The sequence below is a fragment of the Myripristis murdjan genome, chromosome 1, assembly GCF_902150065.1.
Source record: "Myripristis murdjan chromosome 1, fMyrMur1.1, whole genome shotgun sequence".
In the NCBI taxonomy this organism is placed as follows: Eukaryota; Metazoa; Chordata; class Actinopteri; order Holocentriformes; family Holocentridae; genus Myripristis; species Myripristis murdjan.
The window spans coordinates 20866261-20885698 of NC_043980.1; the positions used below are offsets into that span (position 1 = coordinate 20866261).

The 19438-nt window shown below is 44.5% G+C and overlaps 1 protein-coding gene across 2 annotated transcripts in view; it reads left to right on the forward strand.

Moving 5' to 3' along the window:
• dlc1 (DLC1 Rho GTPase activating protein) overlaps positions 1 to 19119 on the forward strand; it is an 84768-nt gene extending 65649 nt beyond the window's left edge. For both annotated transcript variants that reach the window (XM_030051921.1, XM_030051929.1), the window contains 12 exons: positions 836 to 917; positions 2492 to 2555; positions 5120 to 6789; positions 7530 to 7709; positions 9838 to 9997; positions 11175 to 11382; positions 12302 to 12518; positions 13176 to 13290; positions 15058 to 15273; positions 16458 to 16675; positions 17354 to 17527; positions 17652 to 19119. In XM_030051921.1, the coding sequence (XP_029907781.1) occupies positions 2523 to 2555; positions 5120 to 6789; positions 7530 to 7709; positions 9838 to 9997; positions 11175 to 11382; positions 12302 to 12518; positions 13176 to 13290; positions 15058 to 15273; positions 16458 to 16675; positions 17354 to 17527; positions 17652 to 17751 (3291 nt within the window). In that variant the 5' untranslated portion in view covers positions 836 to 917; positions 2492 to 2522 and the 3' untranslated portion in view covers positions 17752 to 19119. The remainder of the gene's footprint in view (positions 1 to 835; positions 918 to 2491; positions 2556 to 5119; positions 6790 to 7529; positions 7710 to 9837; positions 9998 to 11174; positions 11383 to 12301; positions 12519 to 13175; positions 13291 to 15057; positions 15274 to 16457; positions 16676 to 17353; positions 17528 to 17651) is intronic.
• The last annotated feature ends 319 nt before the right edge of the window (positions 19120 to 19438 follow it).

The following is a 19438-nucleotide window of genomic DNA, read 5'->3' on the forward strand; positions in this document are numbered from 1 at the left end:
TTCAATGGGAAGCTCAGGGTGTTCCTGCATACATGTTCAGCAACACAGACATACACACACACACACACACCAGTCACAATCAGTCACACAAGATCTTACTGCTTTGCTGGTTGCTCACTTGCAGTCATCCCCACATATGCATGGAATTTGTGCCAGCGCACGACACATTTTTCCCTCCCTTCTATCCATGGGACAATCTCTATTGTCTGTGTTGTCAGGACTATTGCCCCACTAAAGATAAGCAGACTGATAGGCCTGTTTCAGTACAGTATGCTAAAGGTGCTGGTCTCCCTTGAATAGAATGCCATTTTCTTATCATTTTTGCCCAAGGTTGGGTCAACACATACGAACGAACATCTCAGTATCTGTCCATCCACCCTTAACAGAATGTTCTTCATGACATGAGGCAAATTGTAACGCGGTATTGCTTAACTGATTGTCATTACCAGTGCTGTAACTTCATGAAGAGGTGGCTCTGTTAATTAGGGAGGGACAGGGAGAAACAAGAAGAAAAGGAAGTGAAATCCCTTAAGAACGTTGGAGTATTGTCATTCTTCCGTCAATCCCCTCTCTCCTCTGTTCTCCACATCCCCCCTGCCTGCCAGGTCTGAAAGCCGCAGCTGTGTTTGTTTGGTCGGCTAAGACGTTACTTCCTCCTTTAGCTTTTCATCAAGGCTGTATGGGGGAGAAGGTGGGATGGAAGGCCTCGGTGGGTGTTTGAGTGGGTGGGTGTTTGAGGGTAGGGGCAGTATCTTTAGTTTTATCTGAACACGCTGATCCAATCGGTGATGGGGATATGCTCTTGCTAATCTCTCTTTCTCTCTTGTTTCCCAAGATGCCCAGTTTCCCATTGACATCTCCTCAGTCACCAGAGATCATGACTTCCTAGACCGGGATGCTATTGAGGCTCTCTGCAGGTGAGGCTTCAAGTAATATCAGTCCTCTGAATTTCCCACTTGCTCTTTTTAGACCTTATGCTCCATGAGATGAAAGAGTGACATGATAAGCACCTTGGAGCCTTGTACCTTTCCCTCTCCCCATGTGGCTCTGTCTGTCCTTACCATCTACTCATTTTCTTCTTCTCTTTTTTTCCTGGGGCTGATAGTGTTTACCCCAACCCATTAGGGTCTTTTGTATCATGCTGCTTGGCACATATCTTATCTCGCCCCTACCTTCCCTCTCTGGATGCCATGGTCACGCTATACACTCTTTAAGCTGGTCTTTCATGCTGTTTTTTTTTTTTTTTTTTCATTTGTCCATGCTGTAAGATAACTAAGACATTCTGTCTCGTTGCCACGCACAACGAGCAACTGAGCAGCAAACAGCTCCAGGTTTTGCTGATCTGAAGTGTCCAAGCATCTCTTACATTGTTCTCACGGGATGGGTTAGTGTATGTGCGTTGAGCGAAACATGCCAGAACCACGAGTCACTAATTACTTGCCCCCAGCATGAATTATTTATGTAGAATTACAGAATTACAGCCGTCTTACTTCAGCTATTGCATTGTTTTTGAAAAATGGAGAAGGCCACAGGTTTGGCACTGCTCATATAGTGGATCAAGATATTGCGATTCAATATGATGCAATACGATATGATGTATTTTATTGTCCCCATTTGATAATTTGTGTTGGACACAGTGCTGCATTGGCACACATACATACATACAAGACTAAAACATATTTCCAATCTGTAGAAATGCACACAAACAAATCAAATTGTACAGTCACAACAGTCAACATAGGTGAGTTGCACATATACTGAGCAACCTATCTTGTTTATTGTGGAACTATGGCCCCGTCCTTGCACTCACACTGCCTTGGTATTTAAAAAACAAACAAAAAACATGGAACTGTTGAAAAGCAACATTTGAGACGTCACTGTCACTGCTCTATGAATTTGCATATGAGGAGGAGATTAATGGCTCTTTAACATAGCTTATTCCCCCATCAGATTTAGATTCTCTGGCAATAAACCACAGCAGGTGTCCCTCCATACATCTGGAAGCTATCATCTCAGTGTCTCCTCTCCTGGCAGCCTTTCACCCCCCCATCCCTGCCCCTCCACCCCTCACCGTCCCTCAATTCCCCATTCCTCCATCTCTCTATTGTTACATGATCTGCACTAAGAGCTCTCAAGAGGGTGGACCCCACCACCCTCGCTCCCCTCCACCAGGTGGCTAGGGGGATAAGCTTTCTGCCCCCCACCCCCCTTCCCAAGTTTTCGTCGCCACTCCAGCACATTTCATTCTCTTCTCTCTTCTTTGTCTCTCCCCCTCTCTCTCTTCCCACTTGTGGGGATTGTCCTTCAGCGGCTCATTAGGCAGCCTGGGTGCACCGAGCTCTCCCTGTCTTTTCCTTCCTCTCTTCTGTTTTTCATCGCATCTCCTCCTGTCTTAACTTCTGTATACTTTTTGGAGAAAATTGTTGGGTAGAACATGTGAATTCCCATTTTGTAATTTAACCCGTTTATGTGTGCGTGTTTGTCTTTGCAGGAGACTCAACACCCTCAACAAGTGTGCTCTAATGAGACTTGAGATATCACCACAAAGAAAGAGAGTAAGTGTAAGAACACGCACACACACACACATAAACACAGTCTCCTGCCCCTTCCTAAAAATCCCCTTTTCCACATCTCAACCACAATTGTGGTTCCTCAGTGCAACCATCAGTTCACTCTAGGCCACGGGGCAAAGCTGTGTTTTCTCTCATCTTATTTAATGAGAAGCCACCTGTTGGGTTTATTCCTATATGAAGTGGGTTATGACGACCCTGGGGGGAGGGAGTGTAGCTTTAATGTCTAAATGAAGGGGTTGCATTCACCAAGACCATTCCCTACTCAAGGTGTGCTCAACTTCCCTCTCAAATACTTCCTCATACTTCTACTTTTCCACCGAAAAAGGAATCAGTATGCTGCTTTCATGGCACTCTTATGGAACACACCACTACACACTGCTTGTCTGCATTCATTCTTGTATACCCAGTGTTTGAGTGTGTGCAGTGTACTGCGATTGAGTTATGAGTTAAGAGTTAATTGAGTTAAGAGAAGTGTCAGCATCACGATCTTACATCTCTTGTTCTAGGGAAGATATCGCTTATTAGGTAATTTTCTTCTCCTGAAAAGAAGAGAGATTCCACTAACTATTCCACTATTTATCCAAATTAACCTCAGTTCCCTAATGGCCTTAAGTGCCACACAGTAACATCCTTGTTCCGTGTGTAGTGGTATTCATTAGGATGACCCTCTCTGTGTCACCTTTCATTTCAGGAGTCAACAGAGAAGAGTAGAGGAGTCAAAGAGGTTATTTGCTGTCTTTGTGGGACGACAGCCCCCTCCCCTTTAGACAGCTTAGGAATGCATTGATCTCACATCTTAAAATTCTCTCTCTCTTAAGACTATCTCTTCCTCTCTCTGTCTCTTACTCCCCGCCTCTCTCCCTCTCACTGTTTCTATCTGCTTCGATCTTTGTTTTTCATTCGGAGGAGTTTGATGTTCTTTTGAGATTTAAACCCAGCGTTCACCTACACGGGAGTGAGTGAATGCAGCAAGATGGTTTGAGGATAAGATATCTCCTGAATGTTGACAAATGGTCAAAACCCTATTGGCCAATCATTGCGTTCTATTCAGAGAGAATAGCCTGGTGCTGTTATCTTGCATTCCAACCAGCATAAATTCAAAAACGAGCCACAATGGAATCCGTAAATGTGACAAATAGCCATAGAATCTCTATGGTCGTCTTTAAACTGTTGACCTTGCTCAAAAAGCCCATACCTAGCAGGGGTAAGTTTCACTTTTATGTCCTGCAAACACATAATCTTTCCACTGAAAAGCATACCAGTAGTTATGTCTGTGTTCAGAGCCCATGTGGGCAATGAAAAATGGAACACTCATGGCACACAAGCAGTGGATTTCATCGTTTTTATATTTAGTTCTCATTCAAAGTGCAAATCTACTGGCCTGTGCTCTTTGCTTGCTTAAAGAAATAGATCTGGTGATAAATCTCTGAAGCAGAGCTTTTTAGAAAGTGAATTTTTTATTTGACAGATAGGAGAGAGTTTTCAGGTTTTTTGACCAGTGGATCAGATCAAAGGCTGAGGCTGGGGCATGGAGAGGTTAGGTGAGGAGAAGGGGGTCATTAAGTTGCGGCCTGTGGTTTGGTTTTATGGACTTTGGTCCACCACCGTTATTGACAACCATGAAGGAGTCACCTCGGAAATCTTTGGGCTCCCGCGCTCCCAGCTCAGTTTGTGTGTGTGTGTGTGTGTGTTTGCCTGCATGTAGGTTTTGCAGAGGAGGGATATCTCTTTCATGGATAAGGAATAATGATATACATTCTAGCCTTCTGTAACAGAGAAGCTGTTACACCCTACACCTCTGTCTCACAGCCCAGTGTGTATGTGTGTTGGTGTGTATGTGTGTGTGCATGAAACAGAGGGAGTATAAAGACTAGAGGAAAGGAATGACCCTTGCCTGGCTGGCTGCATTGTGAACTCTAGGGGTCATGTTGGAATTTCCTGGATTCTCTTCATGGCCTGAGACAGATTAACCAAGATGGGGGAGGTGTGTGGATTTTGTGAAGGTGCATGTGTGAGTGTGGGCATGTGTGCTGTTATGTGACTCAGCTTGAGAAAAGTCTCACCAGAGTAACAGCCACATTTTCGGTTTGCTGTGTGTCCAAGCAGTCAGGAGGTGATTAAAGAGTGTTTACTGCCTGACCGTGACTGTCTTTGCTTCCCCATCAAGTCATATGCTCAACCACAAGACCTCAATTATCAACACAAAAACCATGCTGTATTACAGTGTCGTTCCCATATATCTTCCAACAAACGCCCCAAAGGCAGTGACTTTCATAATTTAAGATCTTAAAATGCAAGTCTCCATTGGACTTAATTATGTAAAACACCTTTAAAATGCCCGCCATCATTTGATACGGTTAACAGTTAGAACAATTAGAGGAAAATAAGCAATCCAGAAAGTTTCCTGGATCGAGGCTAAGAATGTCTGAAAATGAATGGAAAACAGAGCTGTGCATACTATTCTAACTATTCCTCTCTCTCTTCTCTATTTTCTCCCCCTCATGCTGTTGCTGTTTCTCTCTTCCTTTTCCCCTCCACTTCCCCAGAGTGAAGACTCAGATGAGGACGAGCCTTGTGCCATCAGTGGCCGCTGGACTTTCCAGAGGGACAGCAAGCGCTGGTCCCGTATGGAGGAGCTGGAGGTTTTCTCCACTCTGCCCACAGAGGCCTCTCAGCTCCCCTTCCCACAGGACCAGAGCTCCCAGGCCGGCACACTCACCCTCCGTGAAGGCCACAGTTCAGAGAGCGTGCTGACTGATCTCAGTGAACAGCCTGAAGTGGGATCTATCCATAGCAGTGGCAGTGGAGGAAGAGTAGAGGAAAAGAGCCATGGTGGTGCCCTGGGACACCAGGCTGTACCCACTGGTGCCACCCGTGCCAATTCTGTGGCCAGCATGTGTTCATCCTCAGGTACCGGCGGGTCAGGATGTGCCAATGAAGATTCTCTGTCTGATGGTTTGCCTCCATCACCCCTGGAGACGCTCGGACAGTTCACCTTCGATATGAAAACAGGGGTAGGAGGAATGGGAGGAAGTTTAGACAGAGGAGGTGGCAGTGGCAAAAGCACCCGTTCACGAGCCAAGAGCTTCCTCAAGAGGATGGAGAGTCTACGGCTCCGCAGCGGGAGCTCCTCCAAGAGGAAGAAGAAGCTGAGCACCAGTGGAGGCAAGATAGAAATCAGTGGCCCTGTCATCAAAGAAGGTCTAGATGATGACAAATTGCGGAGGCTCAACTGTGTGGACATCTCCAGCATCAACCTTAACCAGAACCTCAACCACCACCGTAACCCAACCCAGACTATGACACTTAACCGAAACCGGTCTGTATCCTACTCCACACAGACCAGCAACGGCAGCACCGGCAGTACTGGCAGCAGCCAGTCTGAAAACAGCAGTGGGAGTGCCGTGAGCACCCCGAGCCCGGTGACTCGCGCCCGTAGCCACAGCACAGCGGCAGGCTCCAGTAAGAGAGGAGGAATGTATTTGGAGGGATTTGATCCTTTTAGCATTCTCCAGCAGCCTTCCAAACAACCAACGACTACAGAGCCCAAGTCTGCCCCGCCCATCCCATGCCAATCTAGCAACGGGACAACAGTTGACGCGCAGAACCACAGGAACAACTGCAGTGTTCGGGTCAATAACAGGCAAGTGGAAGAAGAAGATGAGGAAGAGGAGGGAGTTATCTTCTTCTACTTACCCGAAGGTCACAAACCTGGAACCTTTCCCAAGGCCCTGCGGGACGGGACTTCGCGCAGCAACAATGGGAACGATAACGGGAACTCTGTGATCCTTAGGGGGCGACAAAGCAGGCGTCAGCACCGTAGCTCTTCAGGCTCTGTTGATAGCCGCCTCAGTTTTTATGACAATGTGCCCTACACTGAGAGAGAGGAGGAAGAGGAGGAGGAGGAAGGGGATGAGCACAAATTGGAAGAGGTGCTACAGCATGTTAGTGGCCTGCAGCGTTTCGTTAATGCCTGGTCAGAGGCCGTGGCCGGTGAAGAAGAGGAAGAAGAGGAAGATGAAGAGGAGGAGGGAGACTCTGACTCAGCATTGGATTCCGCATCCCCATGCCCATCCTCTCCTCTGCAGAACCGACTGGAGGAGACTGAGAATGGAAGTGATCAAGACAGCACGGGAAACCCCCTAGGGGAAGGAGAAGAGGGGATGAGGGAGAGAAGAGATTCTGGTGTGGGAGCATCTTTAACCCGCACAAACAGGTCAGTCTTACTGATTCACTGATCCTTAAAAAGAAAAAAAAAATACCACATAAATACAGAACACTGCAGGCTTCTTGCTCTCAGACTCCTCCTGTAAAACAGCTGCCAAACACTAACTCAGTGCATGAATAGCTCAAGGACAAAAGGACATAGAAGGAAAGGACAGACAAATGTGAGTCCGATCGAACGAGAAATACTGAGGTATAAACAAACAGAAGAGTTTCCCCTAGAAAGAGACAGACAAGGATAAACAGGGGGGACACGTTGAGACTGCTCTCCTTATGTAACAGCACTGAATACTCTGGAATGCTCCTTGGTCTCCATGGGGATTGTTGCCATTCCCTCAGGAATCCACGGGCAGAATTACATTTTGGGGGGTGGAGGGTGGGGGGCTGGTTCCAGTCGTCTAGACAGCCTGTTGATTGATATCTACATAAATCCCTGTAATCCCAAAATTGATCACTTGGCATTTAGGATTAGATACTGTGTGCTGCTGTATTCCAGGGTGGGAAAAAGAGGAGAGGGGGATAAAAACGAGATATGCCTCATGGGCCCTGGTCAAGTTCTAGCAATCAGGGATGCTCCTGTAAGGGACTGTACACTGTGGTTGCATGTCCACAACTATTTGCATATGTCTTTATGTGTGTGAATAATTTTGTTCATGAGTGAAATTGCTTTTTTATTGTTAATCCTTTTTTTTTTCAATCTCTTCTCATGCCTTCTCCTCTTCTGTTCTCCAGGCCTCAGAAACTCCGTTGGCCCAGCTTCCAGAACTCCCATCGTCCCAGCTTGGCCTCGGCTCAGCTCCAGATCGGATGCCAGTCTGTGCTGCAGATGAATCTGCTGCAGAAGCTGTCCCTGCTTCAGCTCACAGCCTTGCTGGAGAAGCACACCCCTACTAACAAACATGGCTTCAGCTGGTGAGTGGACTGGAAATGGATGGAAGTCTTGTGTCTGGACCATGCACGCTCCTGAAGGCACTACAAAAAAATGCATTTTAACAAGTCGCCTGGCCTCATATTCAGTCTTAAAAAATCTTGTTCTGAACACAAGTGACAGAAATCTGTTTAAAATATGTTGAAACAAGGAAGAATAAGGCAAATGAACCCAGTAGTATCAATAAAATGACACTTGATTTAAAAAAAAATCTGGAAACAAGATGATTAGAGACTAAAGGACATATGAGAATATGAAAAAAAATGTGAAAATTGACTTACTAGGATGTCAATTTAGAAATTTATTGTAGTGTTGGTGCTTAAGTGTGGCAGTTGGCTGAAGCGTATTTCTACATCTGACTAATTGCATCTCATAATTGACCCCACTGAATCCAGCCATTCAGCAACCCATCCACCTAGTTAGCACCCCTTTTCCCTCCTTTCCTGCATCCTGCCATCTCTCTATCCCCTCCATCTGCAGGTCATTGTGTAGCATACTGACAGCTTCTAAAGAGGTTGGGTTTCACATTCTTTTCCCAGGCTAGTAATTGCTGGGAAGGGGTATACATTGTCTTTTTCTCAACAGGCCAATCATAGCAGTTCACACGCATGGTGTTAGAGTAAGAGCTGGAGGCTGGAAAGATCTGCCCTCAACAATTACCCCCCCACCATCAACGTCTCACCCACTTATAGAGTCCTGGCCTAACCTCATGCTATATTGCTGTTAATGATTGCCCAATGTCAGCTAATATGCTTTTTGTTATACTATCCTCTTTTGAGGTCTTGGGATCTTTCTCCTTTATTTTGCTTCTTTATTCCTGTATTTTTTCTCTCTTTCCAAAGCTCTCTCACATTGATAGCTACAATCACACATATTGTGTACCAAGCAAACACTGACAATTGCAAAAGACTTCTTGTTTTGCATCTGATGTAAGCCTCACATGTCCTTTCAAAAAAAGTACTATGAAGAAAATAAGTGTGAATGTGTTTTCCCCCTTCCCTTGTTTTCCGTGAACCCACAGCCTTCCTTGGGCTCAGATAGAAGGAGTTATGAGAGTCTTATGACAGACTGTGGCTCACAGCAGCGCTCTGAAAGACAGAGGCCACTTGTTGGCCACTGGAGGTCCACACATATTCAGAATTCCGGGCTGGGATCGTAATATCCTCCTTTTTCCATTTTCCAAACTGCAGTTCTAAGAAGCACACGGATTCGTGCGAAAGGCCGCTTTTACAATGGCACGCTTGTCCATAGTAATGCATTACGTCTCTTTCCAAAACACGCTGACAGTCATACAGATAGATGCTTAATCGTAAATCTGTGGGCACATTCTTGCGAAAACGGTCGGAGCGGCATGTTTCACCCCAGCGTTAGTGGTTACAGACCTGCCATTCACTTGCACACACTCCCAGGTGCACACACATTCACAGGTAATGAGACAGACGCATAGTACGGATGTATAAAGCAACTGGACCCTCCCCTTTCCACACCCTGGTGTCCCTCCCACCACCTTTCTTTATTGTCCTCTCACTCTGTTTATCCACACCTCTCATAAACCTGGAGACAGGCTTCTGCAGCCCCCCGTCTTCTGGAAATTTCCTTCTCTCCTCAGCATATCAGTACACCCATAAACTTTCGGTATTCTGTTCTTTAGTAGCCACTACCTCTGTAGAACGTTGGTCAGTATCAATTTTTCAACCATTGCAAAGTTCATTTTTGTCATGAAGCTCCAGAGAAATATCAGCAAAGGTGCATTATGTGTCAACTGGTCAGACATTTCATTTGGATCAGGTTCAATCGGTTGGCTGGTTAATGTTGATTACTGCATAATTTTTTGTCACAGACGTTGACAAAAACAAGTAACAATCATAGTTGTTAATTGCGTAATTACACCAAACAAATCTGCATCATTGTCAGCAGCACTGAAGCCACATCTAATCATTCCATATTAGATCAAATTACATTGAATATAGCCACACTGATTTGCTCATTACTGAATCGCTAACTGCATATTAAGATGCATGTCAGTTATCTGTGAAGCTGATATTTATAAGCTGACCATTTACCACCTTGTGTTTGTGTGCGTGTTTGTGTGTGCGTGTGTGTGTGTTGCAGGGCTGTGCCAAAGTTTATGAAGCGGATCAAGGTGCGCGACTACAAAGACAGGAATGTGTTCGGTGTGCCGCTACAAGTCAACGTCCAGCGGACAGGCCAGCCCCTGCCTCAGGGAATTCAGCAAGCCATGCGCTACTTACGCAACCAGTGTCTAGACCAGGTGACTTACAGTACACAAATACACATGCAAATAAATGGATGCTAGCATAAACAAGTGCATAAATTTACAAATGCATGCACATTTATGTCCACATGCTTGGACACATGCACATTCTTACCAGCTCATCAGTTATCCTACAATACTGCTTCCACAGTTTCATCTGCCTAAGAGCCTTTCTACCATACAACTTGGGAAGAATTCCTTCAGTTATATAATATCTGTATTTTAAGACATCTGCTATCAGTCAAATATTCATCTGTGATTTTTTTTTGCGGGCTGTTACATAAGATAGGGCAGTGACTCAGAAAGGGCTTTATTCCCCCTCGCTCAGGATGTGTGTATGTATACATGATTTCTGTCTTTCTTTCTGTCTTGTCTCGCTACACACACACATACACACACACACACACACACACACACACACACACACACACACTGTAGCTGGGAGGCCTGGGGAGAATCAAAGTTTCCAGCTGTTTAGTCACCTGTGTCAGTCTGTTTAATACAGTGAGACAGCACCAAGGATCTGTGTGTTTCTGTGTGTGAGTGTGTACGCGTGCACATGCACTCAAACATGCTTGTGTGTACATGTGAACGAAAGAAAGATGGCATAAGCTGAAAATGGCTACTAATGAAGGGCAAAATAGCAAAAAGAAAGAGGGAGGCAGTGAGCGATGGTGAGCTCTTCCAAGCTGGACAAGGAGCCTCTGTGTGGAAGTGGTGAAAGCTCATGGAAAGTATTCTGGCCGGACAAGCCAAAGGCCCTTTTCTCCTTTCCTCCCCAACACTGCCATTTTGTACAGCCATAAAAGGCCACTGACAAGGTCCTACACAACCTTCACTACAAGAATGTCTATGGGGTCATGAGAGCCTGCTGTAAATACGATCAACGGATTCTGTTGTGATGTAACAGCATCGACTCGAGGCTACGGGTTTTACGGATAAGTCGTCAATTTACTATTTGAGCCAAGGAAAAACATGCGGCTTTAAAAGATGAGCACTCGTGTTTATGTGTGCTTTGAGGACATGAATCAATTCCAATAATCCTTTATGATAAAATCTAATTTCTGTGCTTTTGGTAATAATGGGAATCAAGGCTCTTTCTGTCCTTCTGTCTCAATTCTCTACCCACTTTCTCTGCTTTAACCCCTCTGTCTACCTTTTTCTCTCTGTCCAGGTTGGTCTTTTCAGGAAATCAGGAGTTAAATCTCGAATCCAAGCTCTACGCCAGATGAACGAGGCATGTGGTGCCGACGGAGGTGGAGTCAACTACGAGGGCCAATCAGCTTATGACGTCGCCGACATGCTGAAGCAGTATTTCAGGGATCTGCCCGAGCCCCTGCTCACTAGCAAACTGTCGGAGACCTTCCTCCAGATCTACCAATGTACGAACACACATGCACCCCCCAAACCACACACACACACACACACACACACACAGTCTAAGCACTTGTGTATGCATAAACACAAAATGTTGTATACACATTCACATTAACTCTTACATCCCTTTACCTCACACAGTCAACAACACACCTCTAAGATGTTTGTATTAGATAAGCTTTAGGAACACACATGATGGTATTGTTTTGGAGCTGTAGATGCTTGCCTGCCATGCAAGGAGGGATTGTGAAACTGGGAGAGGAAAACAAGCAGGATGAGTGCAGGAAATACCTGTGGAATGATGTAGTGCATATGGCACTATACACCCAGGCTGCCACAGTATTGGCTCATCCTTCTGTGCCTCGCTGTTTGCATAAGGAGCCACAAGCCATTTTGCTATATTATAATTGTGACAGCAGAATATTAAGTGTTTGTAACTATCTGTACAATCTAGAGAAAATCCAGTTGGGTGCATGGAGCATACAATGCAGTACGCACACACATGGACATTTATCATGGGCTTATGTAACCTACTTAGCATGACATATCCCATCATAGTTCATTCTAGTCAGGCGGTAACTCAGACAGAAGAAAAGATAACAATGTAAGGGAGGCAGGACCGAACTCCTGCCTGGGTTAAGTAATGGAAACAGATAAGACACGGTGTGGCAGTGGTTGCTAATTTCCCCAGATAAAAGTCTACCCAGAAGTCTGTAGTTCTCAAAGGAAGGGGAATGATCCATATAACCAAGATAGCCCCTCCAATTAATTTGCACCATTTTTCACTTTCTATCTGTCTTTATTTCATGGTGCAAATGGGTCTAGAAATTTTTCTGTCACCTTGTTCTCTTCAAACATTTTTGCCCGAACAGATTAAGTCACTTAAATAACACACTCCTGATCTTTGCTCTCGTTCCGCTCCAGACATGCCAAAGGAGCTGCGCCTGCAGGCCGGGCGGGCAGCTGTGCTGCTGCTGCCCGATGAGAACCGGGAGGCACTGCGGACGCTGCTGTGTCTGCTGAGCGACGTGACAGCCAGCGTGGGTGAGAACCAGATGACACCCACCAACCTGGCTGTATGTCTGGCCCCGTCCCTCTTCCATCTCAACACCCTGCGCCGTAAGGAGAGCTCCTCGCCAAGGTGAGCATCTGTGGATTTTATATATGCTTTTATATATGTATGTATGTATACTCCTGTTTCTGTTATATGAATGCAAGTATGCAGTGGTTCATTTTTCTGTGTGTGTGTGTGTGTGTGTGTGTGCGTGCATCCTTGTCACTTCATTTTATTGAAATCATGACCATTGTTTTGTCTATCTTCTCTAACACAGTGACTGTGGTAGCAGCTTACATAAGATGCAATAAGCTGCACATTTTCAAAACAGGAAAAGGTTAAAGTAAAGACACAAAAGAGCAGGATACTGGAGGAGGAGGACAGAGGGAGTGAGAAGAAAAAGGAAGAGCAAGGTTTTAGAGAAAAGGAAGGGAGATAAACAGAGGAAATATCAAGGTTACATAAACCTATTACCTGGTTAAGAAATGCACACAATATTTTGTTCTGTATTTGCTGAAAGACAGTATAGTGTATAAGGCTCAAGTTTTCCTTTCTTTCTTTCTTTCTTTCTTTCTTTCTTTCTTTCTTTCTTTCTTTCTTTCTTTCTTTCTTTCCTTCTGTTCATCCTGTCCAACCTCTCTCACTCCCTCACCACCTCCGCTGACACCCCCTGTCTGGTTGACAGATATTTTTACTAATTTTGCTGTGTCCACTTGTCTTCCTCTTTCTCTTCCCGGGTCACAGGGTGATGAACAGGAAGCAAATGCTGGGAAAGCCAGACCAGAGGGACCTGAACGAAAACTTGGCTGCCACTCATGGCCTGGCACACATGATCCAGGAGTGCAGGAAACTCTTCCGGGTCAGTAATTAACAACAACTATTTCTCTCAAATATTTCTCTTAATGTTGCATTCATGTCTTATGGGAAGAAATGATAGATGCCATATTGTTGCTCCAACTTGGATGCATTTACTTGCCAAACTTGCTGGAACGGCCAAATTCAACATCGTTTTTTATTTCTGATTTTAAAATCCACCATAAACATGGTGCAGCAGTCATTACTCTGTTTTTGTAAGTTGGTTTGATTTTAGCTTACCTGTTTTGTTTAGTTTACCAGTGGTATTGATACACTTGAGCAGCTGAGTAATTCAGTCCCACAAAAAGGCACATTCATGCTGTTTGTAATTACCACATGGAGGTGGACATAAACATTTTTTCTCCAGTAAATGCAATAAATCCAACTTGACATGACTACGGCATCGGCCTACATCTTGAATAAACGTCATAGGGAGTTTATTTTAGATGGAGGGTAAAAAGCTAAATAGGATGCAGGCAGAGATAGTTATGAAATAATTTGATTACAGTTGACACAGGAAGCTGCCACTTTGAACAAGGTGTGTTTGCTGTGGAAGAATAAAAGTCACTCCCTGCCCACCGAACCATGTCTTAGTCAAACACCTTGTGACCCAGTATTTGTCCTGTAAACAAAGGCAGCCTCAGTTACAAAACTCTGCAATTCGATTCATGCTGTCATTTGCTTAAGCAAGGTTATGGTTACATAAAGTAAATCTGACAGCCGTCTTTCCCTCATCATGTGCCCCAGTTCTACCTGACCTGGCTTTGCTCCACATTGCTGTTGATGTTGCATAATAGGCTCAGCTCAAGAGCAGGTGTGTGCAAAGGCACGGCACAGCACCACAAAACCCCAAACACCTTTGGCTCTATCTCACCCGCTTTTCCTCCATTTGTCCGGAGAGACGGGGCCTGATTGGATAAAAAAGGAAATAAACAGCAGAATAGACTATGACTAATCCAATTTCAGTGTCATTCAGCTCAAAATGACTTCTGCCCAGTACAGGCTGCTCTGCGAAGCTAAATGCTTAAAGGCTACATGCTGTGTGTTATTATCGTTGTCAGATGGGGTCGAGCCCTTATTAGATTTTTCTAGTGCTTCCTGCATGGCCACAGCCCACAACAAGGAAATTGTATTACTTCCCAATTATTTTCTTTTAATTGAATTGGAAATGGACACCGACCCGTTGGATAAATAACTATAATTATCTGAGATTTAAATTTATCCAGGATCCACAAAAATGTTGTTTGTCATTTTATGCAAACTGAATGAAATCTGAGAGAGAATGACAAGTACACAGAGAGAGATGAGAGAGTTTGAATTCCAGTTTATTTATAGTCCTTATTCAGAGAGGGAGACCAATGCAGACACACAAAATCAGAGAGTGACGCAGGAAGACAGAAGGCGAGGGAGGGAGCAGGGTGGGGTGGTAAGACACGAAGAGAAGAAAATAGGATGCGTTATGTTTCCATTTTTAATCGTTTTTTTCCCCCTTATTTGCCTCTAACTCAATTCAGATTTTCCCATTGCTTAATATGATCAGTGTAATCAGGATGAAGATGACTGAGAAAGGACTAAATATGTAGTTTGTAATCTGCAGAACCAATAAAATCCAACTGTTGAGCACCAAGAATACACATTTTTCCACGAATTTAACCAAACAAACACGCACCTCAGCTGCTCTTGATCCTCAAACCAATGAAACACTTGAAAAATAAGAACTAGTTTTCCCAGTCACTGTGTGAGTAACTGTAGTCTTCCTCCTTTCCCCCAGATCCCAGAGGAAATGAGCCGCTGCAGGAACTCCTATGTGGAGCAGGCTCTGCTGCCGCGGCGACTGGAAGAGCTCGGTGGTGAAGAGGCAGGGCCGGGAGGCTACAGGGCCTACCTGCGAGATAGCCTGGACGCTCTCCTCAAAGAGGCCAAGGACAAGTTCAAAGGTTACGACAGCTGCTCCACCCCCGAGCACGCCGAGCTCGCCTATAGGAAGGTAAAGACCGCCTACTCGCCGATCAGCAAACTCTCATTTAGCTTTGTAAGAAATAAGCTGTCTGTTTTCCAGATGGCTGCCTTCAGTGGCAGAGGAGGACAACTGTGATAAATCCTTGTCAGACTGAAAGTAATGGGAATCATAAAAGATTAATTAATGAGAAGAAAAGCAGGCCATCATTCAGTCTGTCTTTGGTGTGTAAACAAACCACCATTCATGAAGTGCCATCTGTCTTTTCAACCCTCTTTCTCCTATCTTTTCCTTTCCTCTTTCTGTCAGCTATTCCCGCCTGTTTCCCTGAATATCTAATGGAAAAACAACATTTAGTATGTTTCCTGTGTAGAAACACATCCGTGTGAAACTGGCCTGTTTCTTGGCTTCCCATTCCCACCCTAGCACTGGCCTCTATCCCAGAATGACATCAGCTTGACTTAAAGACTGCAAACTCTCCCTCACACACACTCACACTCACACACAGCCCCATGATTATCCCAGGCCTACATTTCCTGTGTCCACTGTAAAAGGGCCCTGTCTGAGGTTATCTGTCTCTCCGGTTTGAGAGTCACAAGGCCCAGAGGTTGTGTGCTTTATCATTTGATGGCAGCATGAGGCAGCTGACCATGCCAGAGGGCGTTTGGAGGTTTTGGAGCGTGGCTTTACAGATGTATATCAAATACTGACTCAAAAATTCAGAATGCGACATCTAATTTCTCTGAATAGGACTGATAGAATTATAATGTCCCATAGAAATCTTCTCAGGACTGTTGCATAACATTTCTTACATATTGCCAAAACTTGTATGTACCAAGTTAACTCACTTTTTCATAACAGCATTATGCCCCAACCCGTGAATAATAACACTTTACCACCAAACATATGTTAGATGTTGTTTTAACCAACTAATAAAATGCAGGTGACCCATGTAGATGTGACCCATATTGTCTCATCAACATGGGTCGTAAATGAGTTTACAGCCCCTGCCAATCAGAGTCAGAGCTGATAATTACCTGGGACCTGGGTTCAGAACCTGGGACTTAAATGCCCAGTTAACCTGCCTACACTGAACTCAAGTCCCAGATGGTAGTTGGATTTTAGGTTAGTGTGAAAATTGTTCAAGACTTTATTTTGTCCTCAGTTTAAGAACTTCAGCTACATTAAAGCAACCACTTCATCTGTGTCTCCAGGTGCATGACGGCTATCCGCTGCGGCTGTGGAAAGTGACCGTGGAGGTGCCCGCCAGCCCTGAGGAGGTTCTGACGCGGGTGATGCGGGAGCAGGGCCGCTGGGACGAGGACCTGCTGGAAAGCCGGGTGGTGGAGACCCTGGACGAGAGGATGGAGGTCTACCAGTACGTCAGAAACACCATGGCCCCGCACCCCACCAGAGACCACCTGGTGCTGAGGTAGGACATGCTCATTTTTGTTTTTCAGAAGATGCTTTCTCACCGGTGTCTTCTTTTCATCTCTGTACCTGTGTTGCTGGAACTTTGCTCAGAATTTCATTGTCTCTGTTTATCACCCTGCCCATCAGGCGCTGTTCACGCTTGGTAGTAACATTCGTCTTGTGTGCTCCTTAGCTACTTTGATTCTTCTGATTCCTCCAACAACATTCCCTCCCCACTTCTATCTTACATGCAGTCACTCTCCTCCTAATATATCTCACACACACACTCTTGCTTATCCCTGGCACATTTATGAAGCAGCTCTATCTTAGCACTCTTATTACTTGGATTAGCTGACAAGGACATCGCCATTTCACCGCAAAAACACACTTCAGTCTGCTCTGTCGCACACTCCTTTTCACAAAGCAACTAGGCAGTCTTCCAGTATTATCAGGAACACACTCGGGTGCCTCAGTGTTGATACTACAGATTTCCCTTTGTTCCCTGAACACCTCAGAAGGTGGTTTTAGCAATCAGATCAAGATGTGTTGAAGCCTGTTCACACCTGTATTTAGCACTGTCCGCTTGTGATTCGACCACCCAAGACAGATGTTAAAACCAAGTATGTAAGGGGTCTCACTCACCTTGTTTGCTCCCATATAAATAAGTCTTACCCCAACCTGTCTCTCTCTCTACCAGGACATGGGTGACAGACCTGCCGAAGGGAGCATGCGCACTGGTGTGTATCTCTGTGGACCATGAAGGGACTCCAGTGGTGGGTGTACGAGCCAACGTTCTCACATCGCGCTACTTCATTGAGCCCTGTGGAGCCAACAAATCCCGCCTCACACACATCTCCAGGACCGACTGCAGGTGAGTGGATGACTAACAGGAGCAAGAATGAATTGGAGAGCAAAGATTAAGTGCTAGTTTCTAGCTCAGTGAGATAAGCTGCTGATCTTCTGTGTCTGTTCTGTGTCTCTTTTTTCTTATTCAGGGGTCGCTTCCCAGAGTGGTACAATAAGCAGTATGGACACTTGTGTGCTGCCGAGGTGGCACGGATACGCGACTCATTCACTGTGCCAGTGGACAAGTGACTTCAGCAACAAAGGCCCCAGCAGCTTCATTGACCCCTGAACTGCTGGATCACACTTGGGATCTCACCGAGGACTTAAAATGACTCAAACAAGACAGAGTGGTGTATGGGTTTCCCAGCCTCTCTATATACAAAATTAAGGGACAAACCCTGGATCTTGGACTGAAGGACTTTTTTCTCCTCTGATTCTGTCACAACATATTGATGTTATTGTTTCAACCAGTTCAGCTTCCTGTCAAATTTGCGATGAGAGGACTTGTGTTACGGAAACATTTATCTGGGCCAAAGGATATGACATCACTGTTACAGGATGTAGGATTTATATCCAAAGGGTGCTATTGCTTCTGAGAAGCAAGGGGATTTGATGTGTGTGAGCGCGTGAATGTGAGCATGTGTGTATGCATGTGTTCAAAGCAACAGACGGTTGATAATTATATATTCCTTGCACTGGTTCCCAGCTGCAATATAATATGTACATACAGTATTCAGAAACTGTTCACAATAATATGTGTGTGTCTGTCTCGTGTTACCTGTGTCCCTTTTCTGTTACAGCAAAGCATAAGAGGATTAATAGTAAGACAATATATGATCAGTTGATTGATGAATCAGTGGGTGAAGAAAGATGCGAACGTGCTGACAATATGCAGACTGAGCTGCAGATGATAGACAGGATATTGTGAGATAACAGATGGCTAGATGACACCGAAGGTTTTAGTGTTTCAGGGGCAGGCATGGGCAGATCTGTATTGGTGGCTGGCTCACCAAAAAGAAATGTAACAGTGAAACAATGGGCCTCATTCATCAACATATGTCTTTCACTCCCTTATGAAGAATATTGTCATTAAAAGTCAGTATTCCTCAGTTTCTATAAATTTGATATGGATAGCTTCTGTGTCCAAAGGTTATTTTTGCCAATGCCAAAGAGCAAAAGCAAGAAAACCATGAGAGGTGTTTGAGGCCCAGTGTGACAGAAAGGAAACCATAGAAGATGACATTGACAAGTTAAAATGTTTGACCAATAGATCTGATGGACCAAATTTGGAAAAAAGAAAAATAAATTAAAAAAAGCCGAAGTAGACAGCTTCATCAATCGGGCAGAAGCGGTGTTGTTAAGAGCACAATCAAGCCACATTTCTTTGAAATAGTTTGGTTAGTAGCCAGACATCACATACACAGTACAAAAGATTTTTTTTTGCCACATTTGCTTTGATAAACATGAGAGAGAAAAAAATAATGCACTGTTGTAACTTGCATCAGAAACCTCTTGCTAGTCCTAAAAGAGAGAACATGAGAAGTAAAAAGAGCAAAGACGGTCCTTTTATAAAGGTGGGGCTTTTACAGGTTTTACTGTAAAAAAAAAAAAAAAAAAGGCTGTGAGGGCAGAGTAAATGTTGGTGTAAAAGAAGGAAAATGTTATCTATGTGTAAGCTTCTTTCTCTTCTGTTGTCTTGTCAGTGTTTAAATGAAGTAAGAGATTTAGGTTCTCATAACTAAATTGACCTTCATGCATAGGCTCACATTTCAATCTGACGGCTTGCATTTGTCATGTTGAGCTGATGATTAATTCACTAAGCCATTGTTCATATCATAAATGTTTGTACCTTAACTGTGTCCCTGCCAAATAAGAATAACGCATGACAATGACAGTTAATTTAAAACAAAATATATTTATACCTCAGATATATGTT